The sequence below is a fragment of the Akebia trifoliata genome, chromosome 10 (assembly GCF_017979445.1).
Source record: "Akebia trifoliata isolate Shusen 1 chromosome 10, ASM1797944v1, whole genome shotgun sequence".
Classification (NCBI taxonomy): Eukaryota; Viridiplantae; Streptophyta; class Magnoliopsida; order Ranunculales; family Lardizabalaceae; genus Akebia; species Akebia trifoliata.
The window spans coordinates 3,145,445-3,161,372 of record NC_141384.1 but is presented as its reverse complement, the minus strand read 5'-3'; the positions used below and the strand labels follow the sequence as shown (position 1 = coordinate 3,161,372).

Genomic DNA, 15,928 nt, shown 5'->3' with positions numbered 1-15,928 from the left:
TACATGGAATTTGGGGTATTTTCACCTTGAATTATCTTCATATCGGCTATTTACTCAAAATTCACTTTAATCTCCTTTAATGACAAATGTGTCTAATTTGTGGATACAAAGCCGTGTGGACCCATATATCACATAACACCAAGTCATCGATCCAACTATTTAATAGGATATGATGTTGAATTTTGTCATAAATGGATTTTTACTATTGATTCAACCTGTGAAGTCTTATAGATCCGATCTGGCCCAATTCCAATTTATGGATCAAAATTTAAAACATTGCCATATAGTATTATTGGGAGGTTATTTTCGTAATTTTAATGAGTGCCCTTAGGGCACATGTTGAATTGCAATCAAAACACTTTGAAAATTGGATTTTGTACGGAACAAGATCTTAAAAAAAATTATTTTTACCAAAATATCCTCAGATTCCAATTTTCAAAGTGTGTTTAGTGCACAACGCGTTAACAAAATCCTTAAATCTCTGCTTCATAAGTGCGAGTCCGTTGGAGATTAGTTGTACACTTATGTGCCACCGACCCGGTTCAGCGGTCCAACTTCTAAAAACACAGCTATTAGCCTTGCAAGGTATTTCAGAGAAGGGTGTTTTCGTAATTTCAAATAAAACTTAATAAAATCTCTACTTCATACGTGCGAGTTCACACTTGTGTTAGTCACTTACGTGCCGTCAAAGCTCTCTTCAGTCTTCTGGTTTCGTGGAAATTTTCTTCTCTGCACGTCTCCTTTTCTCCAGATGATCTAGGGTTTTCAAGATCGATGGTCGATCATCTCAGATAAAAAAATCTATGATTTTCGCGTCACAGTAAGGGTTTTTTTTTCTTAGGTTTCGTTGTTTCAGTAGATCTGTGGGGGAAATTGAAGGTGGAGACCAGTCTTCAAGAGTTTTTGTGTTTCTTTAGGGTTCGATCAATTTTAGTTGATTGGAAGTTTGAATTTTTATGGTTCAGTTCATGAATTCCGGAAATTTCCGATCTGAATCTGACACACAGTGTCGGGAGAAGTTGGCGGTGAAGGTAGAAATCGAGGACGCTTTGGATGAAGAACATGGTCCACACAACAAGAGATCTAAGTTCTCTCCTTTTCAGCAGGTTTGATTTTGTATTCTTTTCTGTTTTATTTGATTTTGATTTTTCTCATTTTGTTTCCTTCAAAGATCAAGTTTATTTTTATTTTTATTTTTACATAATCTTTGGGGTTTTAGGTTGTTTTCTTTGTTTTTAGGCTTTCTTGAGCTGTAGATACTGTGTGATATGCGAGCTTATGCTTTGATTTGGGTAAAATTTCAAAAGATGTATTTTAGAACGAGAATCTCTTTTGTGTTTTGTCAAATTGGGTTTTATGTTCTTCTTTGTTTTATAATTATTGATTTGATTTTTCTCATTCTGTTTCTTCGAAGATCAAGTTTTTATTTTTATTGTTTTAACATTATCTTGGGATTTTTTTTTTTTTTGATAAGTAATCTTTGAGATTTATTGTTTTAGGCTTTCTAGAGCTGCAGATACTGTGTTAATACGCTAGGTTCTGTTTTGATTTGGGCTTAAAGTTTCAAAAGAAATATTTTTAGAATTAAAATCTCTTTTATCAAATTGGGTTTTAATGGAGACTGATTTTTATTTGGGGATTTTGCTCTAACACAGCAATGGAGCACGACAACTCACGCCCTTTCTTCGATCCCACCTCCACAATACAATCCACTTGATGAGCCAAGTCCATTGGGGTTGCGACTGCGAAAGAGCCCATCTCTTTTGGATTTAATCCAAATGAAGCTGTCTCAAGGGAATGGTTTTACATTAGGAGCTGTAGAAACTGAAAATCTTGAACTTGGGAAAAAGACGGATCCCAAGTGTTCTTCTGTTATGGGTGCTACTGACAAGCTTAAGGCTTCTAATTTTCCCGCCTCACTTCTGAGGATTGGAACTTGGAAGGTATAATAAGGACTTAGTTTTGATTTATTGTTGGTTATGAATGTAGTACGAAACTAACTGAATTTCTGATCTTTAACAGTGTGTTTCAAGATATGAAGGTGATTTAGTAGCAAAATGTTACTTTGCAAAGCATAAGCTCGTCTGGGAAGTTCTTGACGGTGGTCTTAAGAGTAAGATGGAAATCCAATGGTCGGATATAATGTCTTTGAAGGCAAACTGCCCTGATAATGGACCTGGGACCTTGGATATAGTGGTAATTTATTACCTTCTTATGAGGTTTCATAGTGATTGTTACTTGGATTGAAGGTTTAAAATATCGTATCCATTGAATGTTTCGGTTAATGAAAAAAACCAACATGGTATTGGCCGATACATTCTGATATGTACCTGATGCATTCCCAAAATAGTCAATGTTTTGTATCAGTCTTGAGTCTTGGGCGATACCATATGTATCGACCGATACATTCAGATATTTAAACCATGTAGGATTATTCTGACTGGGCTTATAATTGTTTCTTGCAGCTGGCTAGGCCGCCTCTTTTCTTCCGAGAGACCAATCCACAGCCTAGGAAACACACTTTATGGCAGGCAACTTCAGATTTTACCAAAGGGCAAGCCAGCATACATAGGTGAACTCAGCATACTTGAGCTTCATATCATTTAATGGATGAATGTTGGGATGATAGTTATTGTTAGTTTAGTTTATTAATTGTACTATAGTTATTGTTAGTTTAGTGTGTGTATATATATTTACAAACACCTTGTCTTGCCAATTTCTATGCTCTAGACTTAATCTTACCCATTGTTTAGATACATCACTTAGGGTGGTGGGAACCTGATTCCACTGTCAAGAGTTAATGCAAATAAGGATATATAGCTACTATTGTTAAGGATGAGTTGGAGAATTATGTAGCTATTGTTATAGGGATTTCAATCATGTTACATAGCTTGATGAGGAGAAAATTATGGTATACATATGTTGTTCAGCATGGAGTAACTTTATGAATGTGTTTGAGATGGAATTTTGTTTTTTGACAAAGTGCAAATTAGTGAGAGATTATTGCTATTTGGTTCATCAAGATCAATGTGGATACGAGATCCACGAGAGATAAACTAAGATCAATCATATACATATTTCTGTTGACGCATTGAAGGATACTTGTCCCATACATATATTGGATTACATGCATCAATTAAATCACCTTTTTTGGGGTGTTTTACGGACAGGGTCCACTTTTTAATGGGGTTTGGACAAGAAAGGACCCTTCTTTTTTGGATTTTTAGAACATAGAGAAAAGGAAGGCATTTTGCATTTCCCATTCTAATGGTACTTGTTGAGTGGTGTGCAGGAGCCTCGTGTCAAAGACATTCGCTACTGAGTTCTTACTTACCTGGAGATTTAGGAGAGTCTTCTCTCTTTTCTCTCTTTTTGGATGCATGGAATCTGTCCTTGGCTTTTTGGCTTCGCTCCTGGGGCCTTGGCCATTTAGAATCTTTGACTAGAATCCTTTTCCAACCATACTTTTTTTATTGGAGACAAGTGTGCCTTCAAAATGTCTCTCCATGAGTTGGAGGGAGTGCCCCAATTACCAATGAATCATGCAACCTATGCTGTTTGTTTTATTTTTCTATATTAGATTTCTTGCTTATGGCTGAGATTTATTTTTTGATGCATAGGCACGGTCCTTTCAGTATTAGCACAAACCTGTTTAGAATAAATTGCAAGCAATTGCATGCAACATTGATGCAAATGAATTTTTTTTATATCACCATATAATTTTTTTTAATAGAATAGGCATCTTGGAGATTGATGCAAGTAGATTTAATAATACAAAAACAGAAGTTATTTTATGTTGAACAAATATTTGGGTTTATTTTATGTCTCTCACAATACAGAACCTCTCCCCCCCCCCCAAAAGAGATTATATGACTAATCTGGAAAGATGATTTCAAACACCAACACTTGTGATTCCACATTTTATCTGGATGGAGTGGAAAATCCCTTCACTTTGTATTGTCTTCTTAATAATTCTTCCTGAAATTTTATTTGTGCGTCATTGAATGAGAAGTGTATCAAGGGCTACTTCAGTACTTATCTGCACCATACACGCATTAGTTCTGAAAATGTTATGTTCTGTATGCAAGCAACCATTACTATTCGGTTTTGTAGGGTTTTCTGGTTTTAAACTTCCAATTTGATGGACTTTTTGTGTGGTTATAGGCAACATTATCTGGAGTGCCCTCAAGGCTTGCTAAGCAAGCATTTTGACAAGCTTATTCAATGTGATCCTCGTCTTAGCTGGTTGAGTCAACAACCAGAGATAGTGTTAGAATCTCCTTACTTTGAACCCAAGGGTTCCGTATTTGAGGACCTAGATGAATCCAAATCTCATGGTTTTGATGAACAAAAGAGTGACTATGCATCCACGTTCTCTGGTTTCCGGGATGCACCATCACCTTCGACCGCTCAATCATCTCCCTCAAAGAGTGAATTGCGGGATCAAATTGGTAGAGCACCAGATCATTTGTCTCGGGAAAGTCCTTCCCCTAGCTCAGGTTTGTTCATCTTGACATGTAATTATGGCTAATATGGTTATTACTATTTATAGAATTCTTTCAATACTGATAAAAAATGGTTATTGATACATGCCTAGTACATTGTCTCTGTTTTAAATTGAAGTAATAATAAAATTTTCCAAAACTAATGATATGTAGTCGATAAAATTGGAATATTTTCTAAGCTTAATGTAGCTCTATGACTATGGCCAAAGAATTTGAGTGGTAAATAAATTGCTAATACTTTGTGTCAAGCATCAGTTGTTAGCAACGAGCACTGCATAGCAGAGTCCAGGGGAATCTAGGGTTACCTTGGCCAATTTCAAATTGTTTTGAAAGACTAGATGGTTAGTTATTTCTGATCTCACCAAGATACCCTGGACACTTGATGGCTAGCAATGTCAGAATAAGTTCTCTTTATATGAAAGAATCATTCTCTTTTACTGAATTTGGAATGTGTTGGCCATTCTCCTACCAGAGCTTGTTAATGTAGCCAGCATGAGAACTCTTGATTTATCTTTCCTTATTGTTTGTGAGAGCTGCTATTGGCAACCCAACTTTTACTTATTACACCCCAATTTCTTAAATAAGATTAAAAGTTAAAACACACTCGTCAAACATTAGAAAGATTTGGCTCAAAGTATAATCTCAACGTTACAAGACATTATAACACTCGTTCATACAATTTCAGAGTGATGGATTTTAACTGACTAATATTCCTGTACTTTGTTAGTGATGGATTCTTGCACAATTGAAGAAAATGGAAGCAGTGAAGCTGAAGAATCAAAGACGCTGAGCCATTGGGATCAGTTCAAATATCCTGGAATTCACCCAACCATGTCCATGAGTGATCTAGTGAACCACATTGGAAATTGCATCTCTGAGCAGGTGACATCTGGCAATCGTCTTCCCTCTGAAGGATTACCAAACAAGGAAAGGCTGGAGGAGATCGCACAATGTCTATTCAGTGACACACAATTTACATCGGCCTCTGACGAGCAATCACTTATGTCGAGGGTCAATTCTCTTTGCTGTCTGTTACAGAAGGAACCCACTACTGTTCAAAACTCGCAGGTTAACAGTGAAAGCAACCTTAACAGATCAGATGATGGCAGACAGAGTCAACCCAAGTCTACACCCGAGTCAACTTATGGGAATAGGGTCAGTTTTGACTTTGCAGCAACCGAAGAGGAGTTCAAACCGGCTATGTCAAGGAAAGACTCACTTGGGGATCTGCTGCTCAATCTCCCCCGCATTGCATCTCTGCCGCAGTTCTTATACAACATCCCTGAAGATGGTGATGTCCAAGCTCGATAGATAGCTCTCTATGGCGTCTTGATGTAAGATAGTGTATTAAAGAATCCTCTCGTTCTCGTTCTTCTTTATGGAATGAATGATTATAGGTTGATTAAAGCTGTGAAAAAAAATATGTTGGGATTCAGAAAAATTATGTTTTGATGATGAATCCTTACTTGTCTGCAGTGTAGTTATAGGTTCAGTAATAGAAATTCCTTATGAACAGTTTATAAAGACATTTTGAACATCTATTAGGAACTGGGTCTTTATTTTCCTTGAAATATAAAACCATCTCATTTACTTTTGAACATCCCTGGCTTTCTTTTCATTTACTTTGATGCAAATAAAACCATCTCTACCAATGTAGAAAGTACCAAGGAGGCTCTATCAATTAGTATTACACAGAAGAAATCCATTATAGACACTAATACAATTCGATCCACTTTTCATGGACAATGGACAAACTTGGGAATTGCGATCCCAGGTAAAAGTTTGGTTCAGGATCATGGGATCCTTTTCAACGGTTTCTGAGCTTTTTCTCTAAAATTTTCCAATGCTACTTTTACTAGAAATACTCTTGTCTATTTAAGTTTATTTAAGACATTATAATTTTGATTAATGCTGAAGTGGCCTCAAGATTGTACCTCATCTCACTTTCTTGACATAGAAGTGTGTAGAAACCATGGATGCCTTTCATTGAGATACGAGTGAAAAAGTATCTATCGTTCCAACACACTTCCTTGTTAGGAAAGTGGGATATGAGGTCCAATCTTGAGGTCACTCCACCACAACTTTAAGACCCAAAAGAGTAATGGACTCATGACTTTTTTTGCATTACCATCACTTAGGTATCTTTCGTTTATTTGCTGGATTTGTGTCATTCGATATCAGAACCAACATCATGTCTCGGATTCAACAATGTTGGATTAATTGGAAGTCCAAAGAAGAGAGTATAGAGTGAAAGCCGCCACAAAGGGTATTAGAATGGAATGGGCGCATTGATTGCCGGGAGTGAACAACTTAAAACGAGTAGCACTCATGGTGATGAAATTCTTTCGAACGCCTTATTCACAAAGCTCTCTGATAAATACATTTTATATTATATATGTATACTTCTGACTTTTTCCATTTTTTCTTGGGTTTGAATCCGTATACTTTTGAAAGTGAACTCATTTGTTTACACATAAGTGAACTCATTTGTTTACACATAATATTGACCATGTATTTGTGAGATCCAACGGTTAAGATATATCTTAGAGATCCATAATATATCCTTGTGATACATCTTTTATCACAATTGTTGGATCTCACATATACATGATTGGGATTGTGTGTGAATATATGAATTCATGTTTCATGAGTCAACGGATCTCAACCCTTTTTTCCTTAGTCGAATTTTTCTGAAGTTTAATGATAATTTGACCCTCTTTTTTTAGACGTCGCACATACGCGGGTAGTTACAAAATTATAAATCTTTTTCTTATGTATCTCGAAGCAAATGATCTACAATTCTATGAATGGGGCGTTTGAAAAATGAACATCAAATTATCACAATTTCTATTTGAATTCTGACTTAATCACTATGATGGCACTTACATATTTTGAGGAGTCGCGATAATCTAGTGCCCCCTCTGACATACGCCTCTCTACTCCTATCATAGAACCATAGATCATTTACATTGGGATACAAAAGAAAAAAGATTTATGATTCCATGTATCCCAAGACAAATGATCTACGGTTCTGTTCCGGCGAATGAGTTGGCTCCTAAGTCCCACCGAGCCAAGAAGAACGTCCATTATGTTATATATAATTCAAAAAACAATGGTAATTAAATATAAAAAAAATCACAATTTTTAAATCATTTTTTGAACTCGGTCCAACCAAATCGATCAGTGTCCCACCAATTCGACAAATTTTCAGTCCAATCGTCTTTGGGATTCGAACCCTCGGCTAGGATGATTTGTTCGTCTCAGTTCTCATCTAAGTGGGTCCATATGGCCAATCGAGCGTAAATGAAACGTGTATGATTTTTACCAAAATCAAAACCCTAACTCCCCTTATGAGAGAGAAGCCTTAATTTCAATCTCCAACGAAACGACTTCCTAAAAGAGTTCAAAAATTAGGAGAAATGTATCTGAGACGCTTTTCGTTTCGATCTCCAACAAGAAGGTACGCTAATCCAATATCGAATCACTCTCTAAATTCCATCACACAAAACCCTAACTCTCTTCTCTTCCGATTCTTCTGTTCTGTAAACTCGGAAAGCAACCAAGACGTCGAAACGATTTTTCAAATAATTAACAGTTCCGAATCGACTCAAAACTTGAAAGAATCACTGAAAACGAGTCAAATCTTCCTCTCAAACGATTTGATCGACAAAGTCTTGAAAAGGATTCGATTCAGCCATGCAAATCCCTTACAAGCTCTGGAGTTCTTCAATTACACCTCAAGAAGGAGAGGTTTTTATCATACTTCATTCTCATACGATACAATTCTTTATATTTTAGGCAGAAATCGTAAATTTGATCAAATTTGGGAAGTTTTGATCGAAATGCGTCGAAAAGATCGATCTTTGATAACCCCACGAACGGTTCAGATAGTTCTTGCTAGAATTGCTAAGGTTTGTTCTGTTCGACAGACCGTTGAAAGCTTCGGGAAGTTTCGAAAACTTGTACCAGAGTTTGATACTACTTGTTTCAATGCGCTCTTGAGAACTCTTTGTCAAGAGAAGAGTATGAGTGATGCAAGGAATGTGTATCATAGTTTGAAGCATAAGTTTAGGCCGAATTTACAAACGTTTAATATACTCTTGTCAGGTTGGAAATCATCCGAAGAAGCCGAGGGTTTCTTTGAGGAGATGATGCAAATGGGTGTTAAGCCGGATATTGTGTCATATAATTGTTTGATTGATGTGTACTGTAAGAGTAGAGAAATGGATAAGGCTTATAAGGTGATTGATAAGATGAGGGATGAGGAGATATCTCCTGATGTGATCACTTACACGAGCATTATCGGAGGGTTGGGATTGATTGGCCAGCCCGATAAAGCTAGAGATGTTTTAAAGGAGATGAAGGAGTATGGTAGTTACCCTGATGTTGCAGCGTACAATGCTGTTATAAGGAACTTTTGCATAGTGAAGAGACTTGGAGATGGTTATAATTTAATGGATGAGATGGTAGGAAAAGGTTTGGATCCAAATGCGACGACTTATAATTTGTTTTTTCGGTGTTTTTATTGGTCAAACGACTTGGAAAGCTCGTGGAGTTTGTATAAGAGGATGATGGATAGTGGGTGTTTGCCAAACACGCAGTCTTGTATGTTTCTTATTAGATTGTTTAGGAAGAGAGAGAAGTTGGAGATGGCACTTGTGCTTTGGAATGACATGGTGGAGAAGGGTTTTGGGTCTTATGTTTTGGTGTCTGATGTGTTGTTTGATTTGCTTTGTGATTTGGGAAAGTTAGATGAAGCTGAGAAGTGTTTCTTACAGATGGTGGAGAAAGGGCAGAAGCCGAGTAATGTTTCCTTTAAGAGGATTAAGGTTCTCATGGAATTGGCTAAGAGAGAGGAAGCCCTTCAGCGTTTGTCAGAGAAGATGGCAATTTTTGGGCCAGTAGTCCAAGTGCATGAAAGAGAAGATACCGGAGCATATTCCGACTCTCGTTTGTGTTGAATCAAATATGGAATTTATTTTTAGTTTGGGAAGACCATACATGAATGGATAAAGGATTAAACTTTTGGAGAAATAGCACATTCAGAGCTTCTCTATTCTCGTTCCGTTGCAAGGCAACATTTAAGCAGATATAATTACTTTACGAGGATGATGGGGTCCAGATGCTTACCTAACACACAAGGAGGTGGGGATGGTGCTTGAGCCGTGGAATGATGAGGACAATGTTTTTGGGTCATACATTTTGGTATCGGGTTTGTTATTTGATATTTGCTCTGTGATATGGAGAAATTTGTTATGCAGAGTGGTGTTTTTTACTGAATCTTGAGGATAAGGCTTTGATGATATGGAGATGAGTTATGGATGGTTGACAAGGAATGTATGTCGAGTGATGTTTCCTCGAGAGGGATTAAGTTTCTTGTGGAACGGGTTAATGGGCAAGTGGCCATTTTGAATATGTTAGTGAAGATAGTAGTTTTTGGATCAGCGGTGAAGTGCATGGAAAGAAAGAGAGACCAAAGGCCTAATATATTTTGGATCATCTGTATTCTAGTTCCTTGTGTAAGATATCCTTATAACTAGAAGGATTTCTACCATTTGTTACCTGTTTTCACTTGTAACACTATTGATCTCCTTTAGAATTTGATTTTCATTTTAGTATCAATATTCGGATTAAATGATGTGCCTAACACATGGTTTCAAAACTCGTCGGAGTCTTGGTATCAGGCATGGACGAGATGAACAAGTCAATTTTTTGGACAAGATTTAAAAACCCTGTGTTCATTTATTTATTTATTTATTTTTGAACGAGACATCTCAAGCGTATTGGAAAACTTATTCGAGATGACTCGGTATTTGGCATGGGCAAGACGAGACGTGTTTTAAGACCATGGCCTAACAAGATGGTCCTTTTTATTTCAAATCTTTTTATTAAATATAGTTTTGATAATGATTTTAAATCTTGCCCAAGTCATCTCGGTATTCTTCATCAACGAGATGCGCATCTCAGACTTCACACCATCTTATGAGATAAAAGGAGATAATTTGGACTATATGTTGAAAAACTTGGATTATATTTCAAGAGGGCGGTTTCATGGGACATATGTAAAAACAATGATTTTTAAAAATATGGGTTAGAGGTTTTGGATTGAGCTGATTTTTTGTGAGGATGGTCACTATGATGAGAAGATCATCCTCACAAAAAAAATCAACTCAATCTAAAACTTCTAAATCCATCAAAAGTGATTTACAAATTATTGGCAAAAAATTGAAGGTCGACATTCTAAATCACTTTTAATGGGGTTAGAAGTTTTAGATTGGACTGATTTTTTTTCCGGATGATCTTCCCATAATAGAGATCATCCTCACAAAAAATCAGCTCAATCTGAAACTTCTAACCCATGTTTTGAAAATTTATTAATGTTACATTGTTTTTGCATATGTTTTTTCATGTCCATTGATCCGTTCCCATATTTCAAATCTCGCCCAAGTCATTGCGTTTAAATAGATGAAATTTACTCATATTTGAGACAATAAAAACCATTTATGAAATTTATTTACATATTTTTGTATGAAATTAGATTTGACCCGGTAAAAACCGATCCAACAAGGGTCCATATGATTCTTATAGGATTGGGTCCGGATCCAATGGGCATTAGTAGTAGGCTGTGCTTTGGGTCCAGGCGTTGAGTAGCTTGTTAGAGTTTGTATGTTATCTAGGAATGAGAGGCTGTGATGTAACCAATGTGGGCTTGTCAATTGTCATCACTCTTATCCTTTGGAGAAGAGATGGGCAACCCTCGATCTGAAGAAGAAAGTCCTTCAACTCAAAACTTATCAACAATTTCTCACAAATAAAAAAGAAAAAAAAGGGAAGAAGAGAAGAGAAGAGAAGATAAGTAAACAAGGAAGAAGAAGAGCATGGCTGCTAGATTGGTGGTTGTGCAACAAAAGCAGCCTAAATTCTCTCTCCCTCCATCTTCTCTCTCTGACTTCAATGGCATTAGATTTAACAGCCAAATTCAGGTATCATCATCATCATCATCATCATCATCATGTCTTAATTCAAAAAGATGGAGAAAATTTCTTTTAATAGATTTCAATATTCTTATATATATTAGAAACAAAGAAAGAAATGGGTACAAATAATGGGTATGGGGTGGGTGTAAATTGAAAGAAACACAGTGAGTCAACTCATGACTCGTTGTATATCAAGTCTTGAGTGAGTCAATGAGTTAAGCTTTGTATATTATATGTATGTATAACTGTAGACTCTATGAGTGACGAGTTGATTGTAAAATTTTGCAGTACAAAAGGAGGGTATGGAAACAACAACAGAAACAGATAGGAGCGTTGCAGGTGACAGCTTCATCATCAAATTCAAAGAAAATTCTAATAATGGGAGGGACCAGATTTATTGGTATTTTTTTGTCTAGGCTTCTTGTCAAGGAAGGTCATCAGGTACCTCTTTCTTTCTTTCTTTCTTTCTTTCTTTCTTCCTTTTTTGGTATTTCTTGGAAAATTAATTTTCAATATTTTTCTATTTATTTTTTATCTTTTACTCACTAAGGTGAGAAAATATTTTCCTATCCAATTCATATGTAAATCAACAAAGACTTGTTGGGGTGGCGTTAGCAAAAGTTGATGTAAGTAATGATAATTATGGGCAGGTAACATTGTTTACAAGAGGAAAAGCACCCATCACCCAACAATTGCCTGGAGAGCCAGACCAAGATTTTACTGATTTCTCTTCCAAGGTAATTTTCTATTTCTCATTCAATCATTTTGTTTCATGTGATTGATCATTGATCAGACGGTTCAAAACATTCCTGACAAAATGTGGCAGATCTAATCGGGTCGGTGCCAATCCATGATCCACTAACAACATTAGTAATTTTCATTAAAACATTACATGAGTTTAATTCTTGGGTATGGTTGACTTAGATTAGATGAATGGTTCAGATCTAAAGGTGTAATTGATTTTAATTTGTGATGATAGATCTTGCACTTGAAAGGAGACAGGAAAGACTTTGACTTTGTGAAGACTAGTCTTGCAGCTGAAGGCTTTGATGTTGTCTACGATATCAACGGTACGTAATCAACCTCACAATGGCTATCACCCGGGTTTGGGTCAAGCCTATTGTACATGATTCATAAATGGGTCGGGTCTGGATATCCTAGACCAGTTTGAAAAACATGGTACATAAAACCACCATTGCAATTAGCTTTTATTTTATTTTTCTAAGATTTTAATTTATTTTTTTTCTCCAAAATTCAGGACGAGAAGCCACTGAAGTAGAACCCATACTGGATGCCCTACCCAAGCTTGAGCAGTAAGATCATATCCACTAATTTCTAGAATTTCTTTTTTTTTTTTGGCTGGCAATAGATTGGTTCAGGACTGGATCAGTACCACTCCAATACCGATTCGATTGGATTAACTAATATGTGAATCGAATCTGATCCGTTTCATTTTATCCTTAATTTGAAGTCGATATGATCCAATCCAATCCGAACACATTCCTTATTTTCAAATTATCAATGTTAAAAAAAAAAAAATTAAAATATAAAATTTCAAAAAATCCACTTTTCAACAGAAAATATAGTATTATTTATATGAAATTAAGAATAATAAAAAAAATTATGAAAATATGTTTGGATCAGACTTTTTTCGGAGCTGGTTGGAGTACATCCGAATCTGATCCTATATTGTATCGGATATAAGATTTCAATCTGATCCAAAAATCCGATTTTTCATGTTTTTCGGATCAGAATTATTCGGACATCGGGTATATTTCAGATCGTTGTCAGTCCTAATTCTATGTACTGTTTCATACCATATCATAGCCTTTAATTTTAAATAATTTTAAAACATACTATTTTCAATTTTTCTATGTTTTTTATTATTAAAACTACAATAATATTAATGAATTAATAATAATAATAATAATAATAATAATAATCTTGCCCACCCCAATTAAATTTCAGGTACATATATTGCTCATCAGCAGGTGTTTATCTCAAGTCTGATCTATTACCTCACTGTGAGGTGAGTTGTGATTATTCATTGCTTAATGTTATAAATTTAATGGCTCATTTTAATTGTATTTTTTTTCTCTAGAAAATGTATTTTAAAGGTTTTTCCATGCAATATATATATATGGGAGTTTCGGAACGGGCTGAGGAGATCATTCTCACCAAAAATCAGCATCTTCTGAAACTTCTAACCCTATCAAAAGTGGTTTACAAAAATCTAACAGTCTACGATTCTTCAACTTGTAACCCCTATTTTGAAAAATGTTTGGCTCTCTTTAGGGCCTCCAAACGCTTCCCATATATATATATATATATATATATATGAAAAGTGGTTACAAACTAACGGTAAAAAATTGACAGTTCATGATTCTTCAACTTATGAACTAGGGTTAGAAATTTTATAATTGGCTGATTTTTTTTTTTTTTTTGTTGTGAGAATAATTTTCTCATCATAGAGATCATCCTCGCAAAAAATTAGCCCATTCTGAAATTTTTAGCCAATATAAGACAAAATGCTTTTTCTAAGATTTTGTGAATATATATATATATATGGGTGGGAGCATTCAAGCGACATAAGTAAAAACAAATGTAAAAACAATTATTTTTTCAAAATATGGGTTACAAGTTTCTGATTGAGCTAGTTTTTTGTGAGGATGATCTTTATGATGAGAAGATCATCCTCATAAAAATCAGCCCAATCTAAACTGATTTACAAATTATTAGTAAAAAATCGACTGTCCACATTCTAAATTACTTTTGATGGGGTTAGAAGGTTCAGATTGGGCTGATTTTTTATGAGGATGATCCTCTCATCATAGAGATCAAACCGAAACTTCTAACCCATATTTTTAAAAATGATTATTTTTACATATGTGTTTACTTATGTTTTCTTTTAATTTTATTTTCCTTTTTTTTTTTTTTTTAAACATGTCGAGGATGTGTTTTATAGACTGATGCAGTTGATCCAAAGAGTAGACACAAGGGGAAGCTTGAGACAGAGAGCTTGCTAGAATCAAAGGATGTAAATTGGACTTCTATTAGGCCCGTCTACATTTACGGGCCTTTAAACTATAACCCGGTCGAGGAGTGGTTTTTTCACAGGTTGAAAGCTGGTCGCCCCATTCCAATCCCAAATTCTGGAGTCCAAATGACCCAACTTGGCCATGTAAAGGTTAGTTATATGTACGTGGAACTTCGTACCTTAGGATTAGGAGCTCAAATTGTTAATTGCACTCCAACGTTCAAATCAGGATCTAAACTAGTTAAGAAGCAAGTAAGCAAGAAAAGAGGTCTACGATGCTTCTCGCCTATGCACTTGTCATCTTTCATCATGGGTGTTTCCTTTATTAATGGATTTTGTAGGGTTAATCTTTGTAGTTGTCATTCTCGAATTCTTCGTTACATATCCGAAAAATATTTATTTTATGTTTATCTCGACGTGACACATGACTTTCAACAAATTCCAGGATTTGGCAACGGCCTTTGTTCAAGTACTGGGTAATGAAAAAGCAAGCAAACAAGTATTCAACATCTCGGGAGAGAAATACGTCACGTTTGACGGATTAGCAAAAGCATGCGCTAAGGTAATTCTCAGTAGAGTATATTAAACATGAAAAATGTTCTCATATTTTTATAAGAAAAATAAAGTAAAACTGCATTAATGGTGTATCGTTTATGATTTTTTATTTTGAATATTTGAATTTAATTTATTCAGGCTGCTGGATTTCCTGAGCCAGAGATTATTCACTATAATCCCAAGGAATTTGATTTCGGTAAAAAGAAGGCATTTCCATTTCGTGATCAGGTATGTGTGTACCTATACACAAAAATTCCACCATTAATGGATCTAAATAATAGATGTACTAAAAATGTGTGGAATTATCTAAATTATGCCTACATATTTTATTTAAATATACGAAATTTATTTAAATTTCGTAATACATAGACCAAATCAGATTTGATCTGCGATGTAGATGTGATTGGATCAGATTTGCATCTTAATATTGAGATTCAAAAGCCTGATCCAACAGATCCGATCCATGGGTCCAGAAAATGGGTATGGAACTTCTGAATCGGGTTGAATCTGTTGGATGTGTTGATGCCCATTTAGGCACCTACTCCTTTCTAATGGATATTATCTTTCTTAATGAAATGCAGCATTTCTTTGCATCAATCGACAAGGCAAAGAGCGTTCTAGGATGGAAACCCGAATTTGATCTAATCGAAGGGCTTGCTGACTCCTACAACCTAGATTTTGGTAGGGGAACTTTCAGGAAAGAAGCCGACTTCTCGACAGATGATATTATTTTGAATAAGAGGCTTGTAGCTGTGTAAGTTGGGATAGAAAGGGTGTCTGGTTTTTACAATATGTACACACCTTACTACAATAATCCATTGAACCTTCATATATTAACACTACCTCTGCATATA

At 35.5% G+C, this 15,928-nt stretch overlaps 3 protein-coding genes across 4 annotated transcripts; all 3 read left to right on the top strand.

Annotated features, from left to right (window-relative positions):
• The first annotated feature begins 657 nt into the window (after positions 1-657).
• Positions 658-6,105, top strand: LOC147392768 (uncharacterized). Of its 2 annotated transcripts, XM_086455736.1 has the most exons (7): positions 663-820; positions 966-1,106; positions 1,656-1,943; positions 2,023-2,196; positions 2,466-2,572; positions 4,165-4,499; positions 5,233-6,105. In XM_086455736.1, the coding sequence occupies exons 2-7, from the start codon at positions 969-971 to the stop codon at positions 5,814-5,816; spliced, it is 1,626 nt and encodes a 541-aa protein (XP_086311862.1). In that variant the 5' UTR covers positions 663-820; positions 966-968; the 3' UTR covers positions 5,817-6,105. The 2 variants fall into 2 exon arrangements, with proteins under 2 accessions (XP_086311861.1, XP_086311862.1); XM_086455735.1 differs by having other exon boundaries at positions 658-1,106.
• A 1,589-nt stretch (positions 6,106-7,694) lies between these two features.
• Positions 7,695-11,488, top strand: LOC147392767 (Pentatricopeptide repeat (PPR) superfamily protein). The gene has a single exon (XM_086455372.1). The coding sequence runs from the start codon at positions 7,925-7,927 to the stop codon at positions 9,464-9,466; it is 1,542 nt and encodes a 513-aa protein (XP_086311498.1). The 5' UTR covers positions 7,695-7,924; the 3' UTR covers positions 9,467-11,488.
• CRB (chloroplast RNA binding protein) lies at positions 11,347-15,916 on the top strand. Its single transcript, XM_086455373.1, has 10 exons — positions 11,347-11,488; positions 11,771-11,923; positions 12,133-12,219; positions 12,462-12,552; positions 12,741-12,795; positions 13,451-13,511; positions 14,448-14,669; positions 14,965-15,081; positions 15,213-15,302; positions 15,656-15,916. The coding sequence occupies exons 1-10, from the start codon at positions 11,384-11,386 to the stop codon at positions 15,830-15,832; spliced, it is 1,158 nt and encodes a 385-aa protein (XP_086311499.1). The 5' UTR covers positions 11,347-11,383; the 3' UTR covers positions 15,833-15,916.
• The last annotated feature ends 12 nt before the right edge of the window (positions 15,917-15,928 follow it).

Coding starts and splice junctions, on each gene's coding strand:
- LOC147392768 (XM_086455735.1), top strand. CDS start 957: ATGGTTCAGTTCATGAATTCCGGAAATTTCCGATCTGAATCTGACACA. Junction 2,573..4,164: donor GGGCAAGCCAGCATACATAG/GTGAACTCAGCA, acceptor GTGTGGTTATAG/GCAACATTATCTGGAGTGCC. Junction 4,500..5,232: donor AAGTCCTTCCCCTAGCTCAG/GTTTGTTCATCT, acceptor GTACTTTGTTAG/TGATGGATTCTTGCACAATT.
- LOC147392767 (XM_086455372.1), top strand. CDS start 7,925: ATGTATCTGAGACGCTTTTCGTTTCGATCTCCAACAAGAAGGTACGCT.
- CRB (XM_086455373.1), top strand. CDS start 11,384: ATGGCTGCTAGATTGGTGGTTGTGCAACAAAAGCAGCCTAAATTCTCT. Junction 12,796..13,450: donor GCCCTACCCAAGCTTGAGCA/GTAAGATCATAT, acceptor ATTAAATTTCAG/GTACATATATTGCTCATCAG. Junction 15,082..15,212: donor TAGCAAAAGCATGCGCTAAG/GTAATTCTCAGT, acceptor TAATTTATTCAG/GCTGCTGGATTTCCTGAGCC.